The 22,234-nt window shown below is 37.5% G+C and overlaps 1 protein-coding gene and 1 non-coding gene across 2 annotated transcripts in view; both read right to left on the bottom strand.

Annotated features, from left to right (window-relative positions):
- Positions 1-22,234, bottom strand: part of MORC1 (MORC family CW-type zinc finger 1) — a 167,758-nt gene that overhangs the window by 43,116 nt on the left and 102,408 nt on the right. The window contains 3 exon segments of the mRNA XM_032298919.1: positions 1,814-1,918; positions 6,131-6,304; positions 8,377-8,442. Coding sequence (XP_032154810.1) covers positions 1,814-1,918; positions 6,131-6,304; positions 8,377-8,442 — 345 coding nt within the window.
- Positions 20,571-20,783, bottom strand: LOC116565614. Its single transcript, XR_004275534.1, has one exon. It is a non-coding gene; the product is annotated as a small nucleolar RNA U3 (small nucleolar RNA).

Genomic DNA, 22,234 nt, shown 5'->3' with positions numbered 1-22,234 from the left:
ATTAGACACCACGAGTATGGAAACAGACATGTTGCTACAATCTCAGAGACACAAATAAATCATACCACATACCTACACACAAGTAATATAAAAACTTGAGAACTATTACCTAAAAAGACAATATTTTAAACTTAAATGTCATATCTAACTCATGAAAAGGCACTTGCCAAAAGCTCTGTGCAAAGCTGAGAGAGGTGACAAAGTAAGGGCTACATGAAAAACTCACAGAGACTTTGAAAACTCTGCAGAGCAAGTGGTGAATGTAATATTCACAGGTACCACTACATTATATTTCGCTTTGAAGAGGTCAAAAGAGGGGGCATTATTTACAACACCAGTTGCAGTTTTGTCTTTCTTTTGAGCCTCTGATTAAATTTTTACCCTTTTTCCTTTTGAAAATACTTCGGTATTTACTTTTTTCATTTAGTTGTTCTTTATTGCTAATAGCGAGGCTGTTTCTGTTCCCATTCACAAATCACTTCTACACCTTTTCAACATCCCTTCAAATTGCTTCTCAAAATAATTATAGTGCTTCTCAATATAATTATCCATCATTTATGGATGAAATGATATGAAGTCTGGGAGTAAGGAGGGGAAAGAGGGGATATGGGTGAAACAAAGCTGGCCATGAGTTGATAACCACTGGAGCTGGGAAATGGGCACACAGGAGTTGGTTGTGCTATGTTCAAAAATTTTCAAAATGAAAAAATTTTTAAATAAAACTTTCATTATAGTTAGATCATGTACCTTGTGACAATAACTTTCTAGTGAAGGACATTATCATAAGTTAAGCTAAAGTCAAAAGAAAGTATATCTTTCTCATTGGCACAAGTGCAATTTAAACCTAATCCACAATTCTTTATAGCATTTTGAAGTACCTTACCCTAAAGACATGTACAATGAGGCCAGGTCCTTTTCTAAATCCTCTCACTTAGCATGTCAAACATAGAACCACCTAGGCTACTGTAGTTACTCTTATGTAAGTTAAAGTTTAGCTATAAGCTTCTTGGCAATCAAGGTAAAAAGGGAACCATATTGAGTAATAACATTTATATTCAGATAAAAGAAAATATCGAATAGGTTTTTTTTCCCTGACATTAAATTCTAATGTATAAATTATTTTTAGTGTGTTTTTTATTGTAACACAAAGAACACTATATAACATAATGAACATCATGGCTTCACAGATGAAGCATTTCTCAAACAGTCAGTCCTTGAATCAATTCTTCCTAAACACCAAGGGCTTTTTATGCTTGGTTCAGTGAAGGCAAAGCAACTCGGCTCTACAGGAGCCCAGATACGTACTCTTTGATATCAACTATCAAGTTAGAAATAGGAACACATTATTTAAAGGAGAAAATGGGGAGCATTCCCATAATTCTTGAATAGACTTTTCTCTACCTAATTTAAGTCAATTCAGAATTACACCTTCTGGTGAGAGTCCAATTTACAAATTATAGAAAGTTTCGTATTCTTTGGATTTGGGAATGAGTTTTCACAATGACCTTCCAGTCATATATGTAACTTTTGTAAATTTTTGTATATTTACATATATATTAAGGCTTTCTTAATCTGAGAACTAAAACAGAAAGGGGCCATAGACTAGGTGTGGATGTGTGTAAGTTCCAGATGCATCCCTACTAATTTATGTGGCCTTGAGCAAGTAACTTAAACTCTTCTGAGGCTTATTTCCACATCTAAAAACTAGGTTATCCAACTAAACGTTTCCATTACTTTGAGGCACTAACAGGCCCCTCTAATCTCTGTGAATATGAAAATCTCAAGGTGCCATTTAGTGTGTAGTTTATCTCACCAGGATTATATCTGGATCACTCTTGCTGTTCTCATCTTCAGTCAATACCTGACATTCCTCTACAAGGTTCAGACTCTGCTTCCTTTTCATTTTCCAAGAAGTGGCCTATAACAAGGAATTAACAAAAAAATATACAACAATTAGTGGCAAGCAATGGTGTACATTAAACTACCTTCACTCTTTACTTCATTCTGCCTCTACTTACCACAGACTTTTGTAGCATATATAGCAAAAATTCAATTTCTGATCTTTGCATATGATCAGCATGTGGTAAGATTTACTGAGAGTATATCTGCCATCCTAATTCCATGCTGCTTAGGTTAATTTTTTTTTTTTAGATGGAGTTTCACTCTTGTTGCCCAAGCTGGAGTGTAATGGTGTGATCTCGGCTCACTGCAACCTCCGCCTTGTGGTTTCAAACAATTCTCCTGCCTCAGTCTTCCGAGCAGCTGAGATTACAGACCCCTGCCACCACGCCTGGGAAATTAGCTTATCTTTCTAAGAGCTGATATGCAATCTGTTTCCATTTCTTCATGTTCCACTTACCAGTCAATTCATTACTTTTAATGGCAAAAAGAGCAATTACTTTTACACCAAACTATAATCTGGTTTCTACCCTTTCTACTCCAACAACAACAAAAAACCCTGAGATCATTCCTCTTACCTCTAAATCCTTAAGTCAACAGATAATTCTTCGGCCACTGGCCAGTTGAGTTGACCCCTCAACTGAATTTAGGCTTCATGACAGCCTCTCTTCAAATCACCCTTTTCCCCCTTTTGGTTTTAAAGAAATAACACATTCCTGGTTTCTTCTCTTAGTGCTCTCGCAATTCCTTCACGATCATCTGTGCACATCTGTACTCTGGTAGGTAGCCACAAAATGCTAAAATTCCTCAAGTTTCTGTCGAGTCCTTCCTTTCTTCTTACCCATTCAACCTCACTCATCCTAAGGTATGCAAATACCTCAAAATATTGTCTCCTACTTAAACCTCACCTCCAAAATCCAGACTCATATAATATGTGACTTTTCACTTGGCACATCCTCTTGGCAGTCTCAAACAATGTAAGCTAAACTCATGCTCATGCTCTTCTCCAAAAGCCCAGTCACCTTCTACAATCCCCTGTTTCAATGAATGGAATTACCATTCAACCTGGTGAAAGAGCTCAAAATTGTGTAGTCATTCTTGCTGTTTTCCTCTACACGATCCTCTATACCTAATAAAGCCTAACCCCCCAGAAAAGGGCAGGGTTACCTCCTCATCACCATCATCCTAGCCCACACCACTGTGATCTCCATCAGAGCATGGACAAGTCTCCTAACTGCTCTGCCCACATCCACTCTTGTTAAGCATTATTTCAGTTCCAGAGGATGAGTCTCAAAACTTCTGCTCATTGTATCTTGGTTATGGGAGTTGCCAAAGAAAACACAATGCAGGCAAGCACTAGATGGAACAATGCTTTACTCACGTAGAGAAGAGACAAAGCAAGATCCGCTGCAGCAGCGTGTATCAGGCCCCCATGCCCAGCAGGCTCCCCATCAGCCAATGCTGGGCAATTGGCTACACGCACCCCTCTCGTGCTATAGGAGGAAGATGTCATGCTCCCTCCCCAAGGAAGATGGATACAGCAGTGGGATTGACCAAGGTTTCATGTGACACACACATTTAAGCAGATAAAAGAGCATACATTGGACTTGCAACAGAAAAAGATATCTCCACACAAGGGGATAAACCCAGCATAGGCCATGTGTGTCCCAAGGAAATGTCCCAGGCTCAAGGTCCATTCTTATGTAGCCAAGTGGAGGTCAAAATGCTATACCCCTGAGACTGTCTTTCCCAACAACTCAGCTCTCTATACCAATCTTTCTTTATACTCAGCCAAAGCCAACTTTACTAAAGAAAAATCTGGTCATGTCACTTTCCTACTTAAAACTCTTCAATGGCTTCCCATTGCTTATAGGATAAATGTAAAACCCCTTATGGGTGGCTTATAGGACCTGCCCTACTCCACACCACAGTCCCTTTCCATCTCTTTTCCCTGCCATAGATTACTTGTCTATTAAAAATTCTTCATATTCACCATGTTCCCTCTTTAGCAAATGCTGTTTCCATTGTTTAGAAGTGTCTTTCCTCCCCTTTTACTAACTTAATTACATTTTAATCCTAAAAGGCTAGTTACCATCTTTTCTGGGAAGAGGTTTCTGTCCTACCAGAGTCAAAATCCCTTATCCTAAACACTCATGCTACTGTCTCATAAAAACTGCCATAGTAGCAGTTGACATCTGTCTCTGTAATTATTGGGTGTCTGTCTTTATCATTAGACTGTAAGTTTGATGGTGGCAGAAACCATATGTGGTTTTGCCCACAATCCCTTGTGACTGGCATACAGAATGGCACATAGTAAAATTATATATATACAGACACATGTATGTATATATCAGTATATGTATGTATATCTACATGAAGTGTGTGTATATTGTTTCATATAGCTTTACATTTTATATGTGTATGCACACACACACTCACACATACACACACATGTTATACTGAGTGAGTCCCTGTATTTAATGTCTAAAATGTTTTGTTCTAACACTTGGATACACTCTCAACTTCTCAACAGACTGTATGTTTTTGGAGCATGCAACATATCTATACAATAAACTGACAAATTCTAAATATTGAAATTGCACAGCTAATGAGTTTTTCTGGAATTCAGAGTGAAAAGAGATGTGATTATAAAGTGATAACATGCAGGAGTTCCAACACGGCAAGGATCGAATATCTGCTGAATACATAAAACATTCAAGTATAATACATAATTCAAATCAACAAAAAAACTGAAATTCTGTAGGTTGTAAACAGATGCGGCTTGGTTCATATAGAAAAGATTTGGGGCAAAAATTTCAAAATTATAGGGAAATGGATTTGAAATACTTTAAGAGGATGAGCTGCCAAAAATAGCATTAAGAAAAGGAGGTAAGGATTTTCACTAAAGAATTTCAGAGTCTGTATACCATTTGCCAAAGATATTATAAAGGAATGCGTGAGACATTTCTATAATGTAACTACTGTTCAAAATAATGCCTTAGAACCATGCTTAAAATATCTTGCCTCCCACTATGACTAATGCAGTATCTGTTTTTGTTTTTGTGACAGAGTCTCGCTCTGTTGCCCAGGATGGAGTGCAATGGCACAATCTCAGCTCACTGCAACCTCCTCTTCCCAGGTTCACATGATTCTCCTGCCTCAGCCTCCCAAGTAGTTGGGATTACAGGTGCCTACCACCACGCCCAGCTACTTTTTTTTTTTTTTTCATAGAGACGGGGTTTTGCCATGTTGGTCAGGCTGGTCTCGAACTCCTGACCTCAGGTGATCCACCTACCTTGGCCTCCCAAAGTGCTGGGATTACAGGCGTGAGCCACCACGCCCAGCCAATGCAGTGTCTTACACTGGGCAGAACTCAGTAGATACTTGCTAATTAAATAAGTTTATGGCTTTCAGAGCCTATAGCAGTTCATTTGAATATTTTCTATGGTGGATAATCTCTACTCTTTAAGGTTGAATTTAATTTGTGGCAATAGAAAAAGGGTATTAGAAGTCAAATGTGATAAACAAGGTAGATAAACTAGGCAGTAAATTTTGGCTTAAAAAGATACGAAAGGAAAGTTACTGAGATGATGTCTATAACCATTCAGCACTGAACCTAGCACAAGGTAAACGCCCATTCAATTGTAAGCATTAATATTGTTCTAAACTGAATTTGAGGGAAAATTCTCAAAAAAGAATTAAATACTGGCAGCTTTGTAAGAATAAATGTGTTACGATTCTTTTGAAAGAAACTGATTTGGATAAAGGAAAATTCTAGAGGGGTGCATTTGTTAGCATCACTCTTAACACTTAGTAATACATTAACATTACATCCCATTTTTTCAGAACCTTGATTGCAGGGTCACAATATATATGATTTAGCTAAGCGTTTTCCTATAAAGTATTGAATGCAAAACTTAAAAGTATTTATCCTATATGAATATTTCTCCCTTAAATACGAATTTTAAATCCTTTTCCCACATGGGCATTCTTCTGGGGCCCTTCAGTCAATTGAGCTCTCCAGACACTGGTGATATTAGCAATCTGAATTTTCTTTCAAAACAGAGAATACAGAAAGAAAACTATAAATTGGGACCTTGTCCAGGAATTACACATTGCAATGTATATTTTATAATTAGTGTCTTAAAATGTGAAAATGAAGCAAACCTTGACCGAATGCCATTTCCAAAATGAGTGAACTGTCTTTTTGAACAGGAAACAATAATAATACCTGGGATCTCTCAGCTAGTTTAACATTTGCTGGCAGAGCTACAGGAAGTCTCTGCTGTTGAGAGTTCATTTTCTCCTCCATAGACTTTTTCATAATTTTAGTTTCTGAAATATGCTCTACATCAGGGTCTGTCTCTTCAATGTTTATTTTCTGGCCTCTATGGCTCACTGAAAGCTGAAAGAATGAAAGAGATTCATGCTTCAAGTCATCGCCCAAAAGTCTGATTTTCTGGGTTTTGTTATTTTCCTTAAATAACAAAAAACATGTTTTTATTTTGGATAGACACCTTATTTATAATTCATTACTTCTCTCATAACCTCATTATATTAGGTATTTCTTATTACTAATAAAAAGTTTAAAAAATCAAAAGCTTAGAAACAACTTTAGCAAATGTATAATGCCACAATGGCTCATTCAGAATTTGATTCATAAATAGCTGCAGAGTTGTGCTGAGTCAAGAAATTTGACTTCAGGGATAAAAAAAGTCCCCGCCGTGAGAACACACTGTGCATTCTGACTTCCTCGCAATAGATGTTCACTTGCCTTTGGCTCCCACTGCAAACAAGGCTGGCCTTCATCTCTACCCACATCCACAACCTGCTTCCTGCCCCTTGCTAGCTGCTACTGCAGGCAATGAAAGATATATTTGCTAAGAGATCTAGAATACATGTGCCTGCTTGTATAAGAGCCTACTCTCTTTTGTAAGAAACCAAAAATAGGGCAGGCACAGTGGCTCAAGCTTGTAATCCCAGCACTTTGGGAGGCCAAGGCGGGCGGATCATGAGGTCGAGAGATGGAGATCATCCTGGCCAACACGGTGAAACCTCATCTCTTACTAAAAATACATAAATTAGCTAGGCGTGGTGGCACATGCCTATAGTCCCAGCTACTCAGGAGGCTGAGGCAAGAAAATCGCTGGAACCCAGGAGGCAGAGGTTGCAGTGAGCCAAGATCATGCCACTGCACTCCATCTAAAAACAAAACAAAATAAAAAATCAAAAATAACTATTAGGAGAGGAGTTGAGGGCAGAGCACTGAGTGACACTCTAGTTTTCCTAAGCATATCATTATTCTTCACAGCCTTGGAGAACACTAGTCAGGCAACCCTCTCCGCTACAGTGCTGAGGGCTCAATGAAACTCTTTAGCTCTCATCTTCCTTCACATAAACCACCATCATTTTTAAAGTTGTGATATAGTTGAGTATACTAGTTTGTTCATGGCTAAGTCGAATCTCAAGGCATGAGACAATGTTATTACAGAGGACTTACAATGACATGTTACAATCTATTTCCCATGGCAAGTTACTTGTAGGTGATTTTTACTGCTCTCCACTCCAGAAGAATCCCTTTCTTCATCTTGCTCTCAGACTCTGGTGATAATTTATTATAAAATGAGTAGATCCTAAGCCTGGTTCTGCAATTCAAGTATGTGGTGATCTTAGATAAATTACTATAAAAAGAGGGAGTTGGATTATAAGACCATACCAGGTCCAACTCATTACTGGGTTCATTGGTCTCTGATTCCTTGATACAGTAGCAAAAGGTGAAAATTAAAACACGCACACACACACACACACTAAAAAGACAGTATGGAAACGACTGTTCCAATATTTAAAATGAATAGTAAAGAAATGCCAAAGATAAGAAATACATTATGTATGTCTATCAGAAATCTATTTATTTAAAGGTTGGCTGAGTTTGTAAATCCCATCAACTGCCTGTAAAGAAATGTGAATAATTAAAATTACAGAGTTCCATATTTTTGTGTGGGACTGATATAACTGAGAAGCTCTAACTAAAGGTTCAAAAATCTTCCTCTCTAAATTTTAAATTCTAAATAAAAACAGACATTTGAGGAATATAATGTAATATGACATTTAGCAAATACAAGAAATGATATAGGAGCTATATATACAATATATTTCTAGGCAAATACACATCAGTAGACAAAAAAATACATATGCATATATCCCTAGAAAGTACTGGAAAGAAATACATTATTTTAAAAGGCTACTGTATGCAGGCAGTAAGATAATAGGTGATTTAATCTTGTTTATATTTTATTTTCTAATTTATCGCTAATTAACATGTATCACTCTAACAAGAATAAAATGGCAGTTAAAATCTATTAGCACTTCACTGTGTGAACCTCATAAACCGTGATGACATTTTGGCCCTTGATAAGGCTTATCCTTCACAGGGTTAAAACATGATACAAATTACTTAATCCTACATTAATTACTCACCTTAGTTGCTGAAGTTACGCAGGTGGAAGTCAACTCAGAGATTTTGTCCACTGGTATAAATTGAGGCTTTATGGGAAAACAAACCATTAAGGCAAATGTAAGTAAAAATAACCCTCAATTGGCATAGGGTAATAATTCAGCATTCTTTATTTCTTACAGAAGGGGCAAGATAGCAAACCCTCATGAATAATTGTTCAGGAGGGCATTTAAGTTTAGATATACTGCAATAATGTTCTGATTAGTAGTGACTAGACAGTGCAAGAAAAATCCAACGGTTTGTTGAAGCATTATGGATCAAACGTCTTATGAACAAGGCACCGCTCTGTTAAACTGGGTCTCATTTCAGCCTCCACAGCCCTTGTCTTTCTTCTACCAAGTCCCTCTGTTCCCCACCTGCAGGGTCCAGGGTCTGGAAGGAATCCTGACCTTAGGCAGCAGCACTGTCTAGTTCAGAGCTCTGGGCCTCACCTTCAATGGACTCTCAAGGGTAAACTGGCCCTGACTGTGTCCCTAATGCACTCAATGTCCAATCACACTTACTATTCCTCAGGCTTGTTTTCATGTTTCCATACTTTGACCTGAAATGACTTTTCCAATCTTGTCCATTTGTCGAATTCCACTCATCCTTCAAGTCTCAGTTTAAATATTATCTATCCTGAAGGTCTCCTCCGTTTCCCCAGAGGAGAATTAATTGCTTTCTTCTATGCCCTCATGGCATTGTTTCTCTTTACATGTTTATAGGGGTAATATAGCCACATGTGACAACACCTTTTTTGAGGCGGAGTCTCACTCTGTCGCCCAGGCTGGAGTGCAGTGGTGCAATCTCGGCTCACTGCAACTTCGACCTCACAGGTTCAAGCAATTCTCATGCCTCAACCTCCTGAGTAGCTGGGATTACAGGTGCCGGCAACCACGCCCAGCTAATTTTTTGTATTTTTAATAGAAACAGGGTTTCACCATGTTAGCTAGGATAATCTCTATCTCCTGACTTTGTGATCTGCCTACCTTGGCCTCCCAAAGTGCTGGGATTATAGGCATGAGTCACCGCATCTGGCCGAAAATACATTTTTAGAAGTATATTAAAATGAAACCTCTTTACTACTTCATTCTCCACTTGTCTAATTCATAATCCACTAACATGTGACCACTGCTACTACTGTCTTCTTTGTCTTTCTGGAGATTTGTTTATATATCATATACAAGCGTGTGTGTGTGTGGGGGGGTTATTTATAAACTTTTCCCACTTTTTGTCATGGGAAAGATGGTAGTGTATTATAGACATGGTCTGCATTTGTGCTTTTTCATTTAAGGATATATCTTAGAGGTCTTTCTCTTTTAATACATAAAGAGCTTCTTTATTCTCTTCTACAGCAGATTATATTCCAATGTATTGTTGTACAAAAATGTATTTAATCACGTTTGTTGACAGACATTTGGATCTTCTCAATCTTTTACTATACAAACAATTTTGCAGTGACCAACCTTGTAAATAGGTAATTTCACATTTGGGTGAATATGCCTACATAATCAATTTCCCCAAAAGGGAAATTTCTGGGTCAAAAGGTACATGCCTTTATAATTTGGATAGATACTGCTAAATTGTCTCCACCAGGCTTTTTGGTGGCCTACCATATAGTCATCCTTGTGATTATTCCCAGGCTACTTGAAAGAAATACATTCTCTATTTTGAGAGTGCAGAGTTTACACACACACACATACACACACACACATGCATATAATTATATGTATGTTGCTATTATTATTATTGATTGTTTAGGTATCCCTGGGCTGAGATTAAGTTAAAGTTTCATATTACTAGTATGATTGTCTCTTTTTTTCACATATCAATTGTAACTACTTTGATATCATATACATGTTTGATATTGGTTCAGTCATTTTATTTTATCCTTTACTTTTATAATTAAAGTTTTTAATGATACATTGTATTTTCTTTTTTCTGGTGACCTCCATTATAATGATAACTTTATATAATATTTGTAGTTTTCTCTGTCTTTAGACAGGATCTATATATTTCCTACTCTGAACAGTGGCAAAATTTTATTTTCCCTTCCCCCTTTTCTTCCCCTGTCTGATATTTATCAATAGTATGATCCTTCTCAGTGTTTACCTTAGTACTCAGAGGTATGCTGAGATCAAATAAATGACATCTTTTGGTCTCCTTTAACAGTTGGGGCAAACATTAAACTACCTTTTTCCTTCTATCACCTTTGACCTTCCTTTATGTTAGCTGAATTATTTTCACATTGCCAGGGTATTTACATTCAGTTTGGTGTCTAATGTCACATAAGTTTTAGGCTTTTTGCTTTAATTAAATACAGTCAATGCTTACATCCAGTCCTTTGCTGTAAAATTTTTAGACATCTCTTGCTGTTTGAAATTTGATTCCTAGTAGTTTCCTCAAAAAGAGACCATGAACATTTCTTGAGTTGTTTCCTATTTTTAAAACTATTTACCTGTAGGCTTTTTCTGTGAAGAGTCGTCTGGTGAATATAAAAGTTTTAGTTTACACTTCCTTTCCTTGAGGATCTTATAGTTTTTATTTCATCACCTGAAGCTGATTTTTTTGTAGAGAAGTTTGAAGCCAAAGTGAACTGTTTTGTCCCTATAGGTGACTTGATGTTTACACCTGTTGGTCAAAGGAATCTATATTTTCTTTTTACAGTCAAGTAATTTTATTATAATATGTCTTACTATTGACTATTCCAGGGGCAGTTTTTGCCTATTGTGTAGTATACCATTTCAATCATGTAGCTTTACGTTTTATTGTTTTCCTGAAAAGTGTGCCTGATTTCTATCTTTAAAAATCATTATTCTGTTTTCTCTGAGTATTCAAATTGTGCAAATATTGTGTCTCCCTTTCCTACTTCTCTCATTAGCATTTTCTGTGTAATTAATTGCAAGCAATTCTTTTGTAATCTCTCTTCTTTTTATTTGCTTTTTACTTTTATCCTCTATGCCAGGGGTCAGCAAGCTTTTTCTGTAAAAGGCTAGATAACAAATAGTTTGGCAGGTCACATACAGTCTCTGTTGTGTATTCGTCTCTCTCTTTCCTCTCTCTCTTTCTCTCTTTATTATCTAAAAACGTAATTTCAGCTTCTGGACCATAAACGAACAGGTAGTGGACAGGATTTGGCGCCTGAGTAATAGTTTGTGACCTTTATTCTATATCCCCACTATGCTTACCAAAATGATCATTTGTCTTGTGTTCTTTCCGACTGTATGATTTCATTTATTGTTTCTTTTTTATTAAGTTCTGTAAATTATGTTTTATTTCATTGTATCCTACAGCATCTCAGCATCTCTTCATAAATGTTTGTATTTATGGATTAGAGTCTTCTTTCATAAAAATGACTTTTTTCATTGAGTTTTTTAAAATGTATGTATAAATGCGTATGTTTAATTGCCTTCTGATGTGCATTTTTCTTTTTTTTTTTTTTTTTTGAGACGGAGTTTCGCTCTTGTTACCCAGGCTGGAGTGCAATGGCGCGATCTTGGCTCACTGCAACCTCCGCCTCCTGGGTTCAAGCAATTCTCCTGCCTCAGCCTCCTGAGTAGCTGGGATTACAGGCACACACCACCATGCCCAGCTAATTTTTTGTATTTTTAGTAGAGACGGGTTTTCACCATGTTGACCAGGATGGTCTCAATCTCTTGACCTTGTGATCCACCCGCCTCGGCCTCCCAAAGTGCTGGGATTACAGGCTTGAGCCACCGCGCCCGGCTTTTTCTTTTTCTTTTTTCTAATTTACAGCTTTGGTGAGATACAGTTGACAAACAGCAGCACAAAATTCCAGTATGTAATTTAATAGATTTTTGTATATGTGTAATAATCAAGATAATTAACATACTGATTATCTCCAAAAGTTTCCTTGTCTCCCCACCACCTCTCCCAACCCTGTCCCATCCCTGAGCAATCACTGATCTGCTTTCTCTTGCTGTCAATTAGCTGCATCTTCTGGAGTTTTATATTAAGTGAAATCACATAGTATGCGATCTTTTTGTCTTTGGCTTCTCTCACTTAGAAGAATTATTTAAAAACTCATCCCTAGACCAGTGCAATGGCTCACGCCTATAATCCCAGCACTTTGGGAGGCTGAGGTGGGAAGATAACCTGAGGTCGGGAGTTCAAGACCAGCCTGACCAACATGGTGAAACCCCATCTCTACTAAATATACAAAATTAGCTGGGCATGCTTGTAATCCCAGCTACTCAGGAGGCTGAGGCAAGACAATCGCTTGAATCCAGAAGGCGGAGATTGCGGTGAGCTGAGATCATGCCATTGCAGTCCAGCCTGGGCAACAAGAGCAAAACTCCATCTCAAAAAAAAAAAAAACTTATACATATTGCTGTGTGAATCAAGAGTGCATTACTTCCTATTACTTAGTTTTCCACTGAATGGACATGCCATAATTTGTCCTTTCACCTCTTGATGGTCATTTGGATGGCTTCTAGGTTTTGGCAATTACAACAAAGCTACTTACTATAAGCACACAAGTACAAGTTTTGAAGAGGACATATGCTTACATTTCTCTTGACTAGTACCTAGAATATCTGGGTCACATGATAGGTATATTTTTAACTTTTAAACTGCCAAACTAGGCTTACTCCTTTAATCCCAATCCTTTGAGAGGCCAAGGCAGGAAGATCCCTTGAGGCCAGGAGTTTGAAGCCGCTGTGAGCTATGACTGCGCCATTGCATTCCAGCCTGGGCAACAGAGAGACCCTGTCTCAAAAAACAAAGACCAAAACCAACAAACAAAAAACCCTGCCAAACTGTTTTCCGAAGTCATTTTACCATTTTACATTTTCAATCGTTGCTCTATATCCTAAGTCAACATAGTGTAATCAATCATTTTAACTTTATCCATTGTAGTAAGTGTACAGTGGTATCTCATTGTGGTTTTAATTTGCAGTTTCCTTAATGATTAATGAAATTGACACTTTCCATGTTTATTGGCTATCTGCATGTCTCGTTTGGTGAAGTACCTGCTCAAATGTGTCTATTTTTTAATTGGATTGTCTTATTACTGGGGTTTTTTTGTTTTTGTTTTTGTTTTTTGAGATAAAGTTTCATTCTTGTTGCCGAGGCTGGAATGCAATGGTGCGATCTTGGCTCACCATAACCTCTGCCTCCCAGGTTCAAGCGATTCTCCTGCCTCAGCCTCCCGAGTAGCTGGCATTACAGGCATCTGCCACCACCCCCGGCTAATGTCATATTTTTAGTAGAGATGTGGTTTCTCCATGTTAGTCAGGCTAGTCTCAAATTCCCGATCTCAGGGGATCCGCCCACCTTAGCCTCCCAAAGTATCAGGATTACAGGCATGAGCCACCGCACCTGGCCGAGTTTTAAAAGTTTTCTCCATACTCCAAATACAAATCCACTGTCATATTGTTTTGCAAATATTTTCTCCCAGTGTGTGGCTTGAGTTTTCAATTTCTTAACAATGTATTTTGAAGAGCAAAAGTCATTAATTTTGATAAGGTACAAGTTTTACCTTTTTCATTTGATAGTTCATGCTTTTTGTGTCACATTTTAGAAATATGCCAAACACCAGGTCTCTAAAATTTCTTCCTATATTTTCTTCTAGAGGATTATCTTTACATTTAGCCCTATGATCCATTTCAAATTAATGTTATATATGACATAAAGTAAGAATCAATTGATTCAAAATAATCAATTATTATTTGGGGGGAATACATGGCTATCCAAATGTTTTGGTTCCATTTGTTGAAAAGATTCTTCTTCTCTCACTGAAATGTTGCGATCCCTTAGTTAAAAATTGGCTGGCATGTATGTGTGGGTCTATTTCTAAACTTTCTATTCTATTTCACTGCTATCTTTGTCTCTTTTTACACCAATAGAGTTTTATTACCAGTATTAAAATTAAGTAGTATGAGTCCTCCCACTGTTCTTTTTTAAAGTTATTTTAATTATTCTAAATTCTTTGCACTCCATATAAATTTTAGAATCAGTTTTTAATTTCTATCAAAATACTTGTTTGAATTTTAATTGAGGCCAACTTGGGAGAATAGACATCTTGGCAATGTTGACTCTTTGAGCTCATAACATAGACTCTGTCTCTATTTATGTGTTTTATTTAATGTTTTCAGTAGTGTTTTATAACTTTCAGTGTACAGGTCTTATACATCTTTTGTTAAATTTATCTCTAAGTATTTCGTATATTTTAATGCTACTGGAAATGATATTTTTCAATTTCAATTTCCAATTGTTTGCTGCTAATATATATAAATAGTTGATTTTCATATATTGATTTTGTATCCTGCAACCTTGCTAAAGTTCATTTTAGTAGTTCTAGTAACTGTCTGTAAATATTGTCTGATTTTCTACATAAACTACCAAATCTTAAAAGAAAAAAAAAAAAAACTTTTACCTCTTCTTCTGCAATCTGAGTGTCTTTTATTTCTTTTTCTCTCTTTTCACACCATCTAGAACCTCCTGTACAACGTGGAACTGGAGGGGTGGAGGGAAACTCCCTTGCCTCATTTCTGACCTTAGTGGGAGAACATTGATTCTTTCACTAATGAGCATGATTTTAGCTGCAAGTGCTTTGTAGATGCCCTTTATCAATTGAGAGAATTTTCTTCTATTCCTGCTTTCCCGAAAATTTTATCAGGAATGGCTATAGTTGCTTCTTTTTTGTCATTTTATTTTGCTAGAATTCTTCAGCATTTTTCTTATGGCATTTATTTATATGTTATATTATTATATGGTTTCTTATTGAAATTGTACTGGAATCTTTTTTTTTTTTTTTTTTTAGTGTATCTGTTTAGATGCTATACTACTTTGTTTTTTTAAAACATATCATTACAAAAGTTAGTTTTTCCAGGTCCAGCTCTTTACCAGAGTTTTCTACAGAAAGGGTAAGTGGAGGGCAAAATTCTAGGCAAGTTATTTTTCACAAGGAAAGCTTCTCTTCTTCTGAACTCTACAAAAAAAATAATGCGTTGGAAGGTTGAGCCTAAAGGGAGGAGTTTAGGTTATGATGATTCCATCCTCATGAATGAATTAATGCTAATTATTACAGGGTTTGAGGCTCGAGGTTCAATCTCTTTCTCTTGCCCTCATTAGTTCTCTTGCATTCTGCCATGGGATTACACAGCAGGAAGGCCCTGACAAGATGCTGGCACCTTGATATTGAACTCCCCAGCCCTTAGAACTGTGAGAAATAAATTTCTTTTCTTTATAAATTACCCAATTTTTGGTATTCTGATATAGTATCACAAAATAGACTAAGACAGTTTCCTAGTTTGACTAAAATTTCAGTTTACATTTTTGTCTTCCATTTTCTGTGTTGCTCTTAGAAGACTTTCAGAAAAAGAATGGGGAAATGCTAAGTCTATATAGCCATATTTATACCAAAAGTTCCCTATAACACTTTACCTACCTTTATCATTGTATGTATCACACTGTCTAATAGTTATATGTTGGCACGTGTGTCTCTCTCAATAGACTGTAAACTCCGAATCATTTGTTTTACCTGTAGTACCTCGTACAAGATTTTGAGTATTATAGGTTCTCAACAAAATATTGATAATTAGCAGGACAAATAGATGCTTCCAGAGCCTACTGGTCATCTCTTTCGCAGCCAAAACAGTGCCACAAGTCTACTCTACATTCAAAATATGGTTACTTCTCCACTACTTGTTGGAACTTATCACACCATTCAGATGCTTTATATTAAATTGCAGTGTATACTCCCTTCCAGTGTTTGTAACACTCTGGGATGAGTATTGCTCCTGATATAGCAAAATGGATTTCACAAGGTGTGATTCTGTTAAATTATTTGGATTTGTAATATTTTAGGTGCTAGCTTGAAGATAATTATTTTGTGCTACATAGTTTTATTGTAATGGATTTTATCCTGAACTACTAATCATATCACTAAACGGAATTTTAAGTAAATAAAAATTTTATAACTTCTATAAATTATGCTCTTTCATTTTAACTTCAGAGTTGCTTCTACCAAAGAACTTGAGATATTATAGAAAAACATAGCAAAGACGTCTCAACTACATTTTGAGCAGAAAAACATTAATAATTATGGTCAATTAAAACTTTTTTGTATGTCTGCTTTTTTGAGATGAAATCTCACTCTGTCACCCAAGCTGGAGTGTAGCGGCGCAATCTCTGCTCACTGCAACCTCTGCCTCCCGGAATCAAGCGATTCTCCTGCCTCAGCCTCCCGGGTAGCTGGGATTACAGGCGCCTGCCATCACGCCCAGCTAGTTTTTTTGTATTTTTAGCAGAGAGGGGGTTTCACAATGTTGGCCAGGCTGGTTTTCAACTTTTGACCTCAAGTGATCTGCCCTCCTTGGCCTCCCCAAGTTCTAGGATTACAGGTGTGAGCCACTGTGCCCAGCCCCAAATAAAACATTTTAAGGTAATACAGAAGTAAGAACAGAGACAGTAACCACCTCTAGTAACAGGATGAAGGCAAAAATTTACTCATAATTAGAAGAGCACAGCAGGAGACAGAGGAAGAGCTCAAAGACAGCAGCACTGAACACCCTTTCTCCATTAGATCTATACCTAGAAGGTTTTACCATAGTCAATGAATGGGTTACGTTTTAACTGTATCTTTAGTAAAGTGCACCATAACCTTAAGAACATCAGGTCTGTTCCTCCCACCCATCTGGATTCTGCTCATCTTCTTCCTTAATTCTATCACATGCTACTTTCACTTTGGAACTCCAGGGGTAGCTCAAGTTCAGTCTTTTCATCTCTTAAAAATTATCTACCTCTGAAATGCTTTTCTCTTCTTTATAATTTATAGTTCTTCTAATTCTTTCAGGATTATTATCAATGCTCTTCATATACACAAAAACTTCCTTTCCCATAGTTGTCCTTTCTCTGAATTTATTATACCCCTCTTGACTTCCCTTCCATTCCCAATCCTGCCTGAGAAAAATAGTCCATCACATCAGCTATGCTCTACCATGCTATCCTAATAATCCTCAGTCTTGGATCAATCACATCATTTTCCATCTCTGCAGAAATTCCAGGTGCTAAAATTTGTGCAAATTGAATATCTCCTATCCAAAATGCCTGGGAACAGAAGTGATTCCCAGGACAGTCAGTATGGGAATCAGATTTGGGATTCTTTTTGAATTTTGGAATATTTGCACATAAATAATTATTTATCTTGAGAACCCAAGTCTGAACATGGAAACCATTTATGTTTCATATACACCTTATACACATAGTCTTAAGGTAATTTTATACAATATTTTAAATACTTTTGTGCATGAAACAACGTTTTGACTGTGTTTTGGCTGCAACCTGTCACCTAAAACCAGATGAATTTTCCTCTTGCAGCGTCATGTCGCACTCAAAAAATTTTAAATTTTGGATTATTTTGAATTTCCAATTTCAGAACAGCGATGCTTAAACTATATATAACCACTGAATCCACACTACAGGAAATATGTCTGGTTCTCATACTCTTCTGGACGATCTTTTCACTTTTCCCTAACTAATTTCTATATCCATCTCCACAAAGATTGTTCCAAATCTTTACTGTACCCTCCACATCAAACCTGCGTCTTTCACTCAGATGACCCTGCCTCCTCTTTAGATAGTAGAAAAAAAATTTGAGGTTTTTAGGTGTGTGCGTGTGTACACCCTTAACTTCTTGTCCACAATCTCAGAGGAAAATAGGTCCCTCCTCCCGCCCTAACTTAAACTCCGCAGCTGGGTCTTAGTAATCCTTCCTTCCTCTCCTTGCTGGACTCTCTACATGAAAAAGGTCCCACGACACCTGTGTGCTATATTTCTCCAATTTTACCGTTTTTTTTCTCTTAGTCCAGAAACATTGTCTAATCTCTCTCTGTCGCCTAGGCTGGAGTGCAGTGGCGCCAACTCCACTTAATACAACTTTTGCCTCCCAGGTTCAATCGATTTTACCTAACCATGAATTTACTTCAACCCTACATAATGCTCTAGATGTAACCCCATGTTTCTTTGATTCTTTAGTACAAAACTTCCTGACACAGCTTAATACCCATGGCTGCCATGTCTTTACTTCCCATTCGCCATTTCCCCTCATCCCACCTGGCTTTCCCTCTGAAACTTATCTTGCTGAGGTTGGTAATGGCCTTTCTGTTATAAGGCCCAATGAACTTAGCACAATGCTAAGTACTTATCATTGATCATAATAGATACAGAGGAAATACTTGCATACTTAAATAATCCAATGGAATTGAAGTGAAAAGGTCAAAGCAAAATGTAGAACACAAGATTAGGGCCGGGCGTGGTGGCTCACACCTGCAATCCCAGTACTTTGGGACGCCAAGGTGAGCGGATCACCTGAGGTTGGGAGTTTGAGACCAGCCTGAACAACATGGAGAAACCCCATCTCTACTAAAAATACAAAATTAGCTGGACATGGTAGCACCTGTTTGTGATCCCAGCTACTCGGGAGGCTGAAGCAGGAGAATCACTTGAACCCAGGAGGTGGAGGTTGCTGTGAGCCACAATCATGCCATTTCACTCCAGCCGGGGCAACAGGAGCAAAATTCCATCTCAAAAAAAATAAAATAAAAAATAATAAATAATAAATAAAACCCACCAGATTAGGGGAAAGTTTTCTAAAGCATTAAGACAAAAAGTAGGATACTTTATTTTATCTATTGAAGCATCCTCTGTGGAAAGAGCAATTTACACATAATTAGTGCACTAAATTTACATGTTAAGTGTACTAAATGAAGCTGACCTAAATGAAAAATGTAAATAGTTCCCCTAAAAGTTTTCCTTCTAATTAGAGATAGAGATTTCCATTAATAGATACATTTCCACTAATAGATGAAGATTTTCAGCGTAACTTTTGGGGTTGGCCTATAGTTTTAAAAATACATTTTAAAAAAATCACATATGTACTTTTTTGAGGAATACAGTCTTCCATCTTTGATTGCGTTTTTGTAAAATAGAAATCTGAATAACAGTTAATTTACTTCAAAATCTGAGTTACTTAATGAGTTTACCAATGATAGCATCATTTTTATCATCATCATCTTTTCAGATTTCAAAGAAGAATCATTACCCTAGAAAGCTGAAAATATCAGTATTCATTTTTTAAATGACACTTATAACTTCTGCCAGCAAGACTATTACATTTCTTTATGAGTTCAGAAAGTCCTGCAAATCACAGACAGAATCAGTGAGAGCTGCATGAGATAAACTATCTCTGCAAGTAGAAAAACTGAAGAATCCTTAAACTAGGAATAAAGAATTGAATAGCGGTGATGCATAGAATCATTTGGGAAGCTGGCAGAAATGCAGATTCCAAAGCACCAGACTCAGAGATTCTTGTTTAGTCTGTCTGGTGTAGATCTCAGGAGCGAGTATTTCTATAAAATTGTGACACTGCTCTCTACCAGAAAGCCCCATAATTGTAGAGTCACAGCCCTGGAAAGTAAAGAATGCTCCTTTCTAATTTTCTATCAATTGTCTGTGGGACTATAGAGAAAATATTTTTATGTTTCTACATAGTTAGGATTTTCTGATTAAATTTACTTCACTTGGGACCTGGACTAAAAAAGCAAATCTTAGAATTTGATCTGCAACTGATTATTAGTGGAGAAGGCATCTAAAGAGATTTGCCTCCAGAGACATTTACCTCTCTGGAGGTATCTGTTTACACTTTAAGGGAGGAATAAAATCTGGGACCACAGAGACAAGACCAGAGTTGTCAAGCTGAAGAAACTAGTCTCCTCTTTCCCTACCCCCAGAGATCTGTTTATATTCCAAAGGGTAAGAGTTACAACCCAGGGTCCTTCCCAAAGAGCAAGAGTGTGGAAAGGGTGGTTGCTACTCTCCTATAGAAATGTCCAGATACATTTTCTTAGGAGTTCTCTGCCTAGAATACAAACTGTAGGATATCATCTGATCTGACTCTCACCCGATCCATTGCTCCAGGGGTAAAAACTGGAGCAAAGGGTAATTAGCATGATTACTTGTATCATAACAATTTGTTCTGCTTCAGAAATATCATGCTTATATTCAAAATAGTATTAGTAAATACAGATATTTGAAACATAACTGCTTGTGATAAAAGATTGGCAACTAATATTCACGGGTTCTAAAATTTGAATGGGTCTTTGTGAACATCTAGCTTAATTCCCCACCCCCGCCTTTTTTATTTGTTAAAGCAGGAACCACTTGCCTGTGTCCTCTCCCTATTCCTCTCCCAAAGGGAGAGAGGAATAATCACCAATAGCAAATGAATGCCCAGCTGCAGTGAAGCAACGCTGGCTCCACACTCAGGAGAGAACACTGTGCCTCCTCCTCCTGGTTTCCTGAGCCCTAAATGTTCAGAGAAACTTCTCTAGAAATGACCTATAGGCATGATTCCTGAAAATGCAGTCTTCTTCTTCCTCTTTTCCCCAGGCTGGGGATACTCAGGTCAAGGACTACAGACACCAGACAGGCCTGAGGTCACTCAGCTAATGAACAACAGAGCTGGGACTTGAAAGCAGGGATCCGAACGCCAGGCCACAGCTGTCCACTACATCCTGCTGCTTGTACCTCCTTCTTCAAAGAGCTCCTAAGCATTCCTCCTTCTATAAAGCTTTCCAAAGTCACTTTGCCTTCCAAATCTGCCTGCTATAGGCAGAGCTACTCAGAAAAAGAAATTATGATTACTATTAGCAGTTAATGTCGCAATTTCTCTTACACAGAAGAGCAACTGAGCCAAACTGAAAGCAGAAAAGCAGTCATTTGAACAGCTTTGAACTAAGAATCAATCCTATCTTTCAGATGCACCCCTATTCCTACATCACGCTGGCCAGAGGGGCAATACAGTTCAGTAACAGAATGAGGGGTCTACAGCCAGTCTGCATTGCTGAAATCATGGTTCTGCAGTTTCCTAACTCCATCTTTGGCAGGTTATTTCTCTCTGACTCGGTTTCCTCATCCACAAAACAGGAATCATAATAATAGTAGTACTGTAATCAGGATTAAATGTTAGTGCACTCAGAGCACTAATAGAGGCACATTCTAAGTGTAACTACCATTTCGCCCCTCCTTTCATCCTTCTCATTAGGCTTCTTCCTCTCTGTAATATGTACAGTTATAGGAATTAAGTAGTTTTGAAATTCACCAAAAGTATACATAATTATGGAAATCTCAGGGAGAGACTGGAGAGAAGGGAATTGGAAATATGAAAAATATGTAATTATCCTTTATTACAAAATATTCTGCGGTGACCACATGGTATAATACATGCAAAAACAAATAGTGGGTGAACCGTGAAGTACATGTAGCGTAAGCGGCAACGCCCCTCCCCTTACACAAGCCTCTTCTATGGCGCTGTCCTAACTTCACATTTATAATTTGGTATTTTCTACTTTAAAAGGATCCCCAAAATTGTATGAACCTCAGGCTCAAACAAAACAAAATAGAAACAACCTAGATCTGCTCCTGTTCAGAAGCATTTTAAGTAATACTTCCTTATTTTCAAACACCAGAAATTATTCCTAGTGGTCTTGGCTAGTGCCTACAAGACCTTCTTGGGGTCCCACCAGGAAGAGGAAAGGTTATTCTAGACCATTGTGAAGCAAAATTCACGGACTAATGTCAGTTCTTTAGGACTGCATGCAAACCCTGATGTGCCAGGAGACCTTGTGACCTGGTTAGAATGCCGGACTTGGTGGGGGAACACTAACTGAAGTAGAGAGGTGAAATCACATGCTGGTAAAGTACAAGGTGAAAAACAGACCCCAATTAAGATGAAGTATGAATTTTACTCAAGCCTCTAGAAATTTAGACAGAGGAAGGGAGCAGATTCAGATCACAAATATGGTCGGGGGCAAGGGTTGA

The sequence above is a fragment of the Sapajus apella genome, unplaced genomic scaffold (assembly GCF_009761245.1).
Source record: "Sapajus apella isolate SASKATOON/1434 unplaced genomic scaffold, GSC_monkey_1.0 scaffold40, whole genome shotgun sequence".
In the NCBI taxonomy this organism is placed as follows: domain Eukaryota; kingdom Metazoa; phylum Chordata; class Mammalia; order Primates; family Cebidae; genus Sapajus; species Sapajus apella.
The sequence above is the reverse complement of the archived record's forward strand: the minus strand, read 5'-3'. Positions and strand labels throughout refer to the sequence as shown.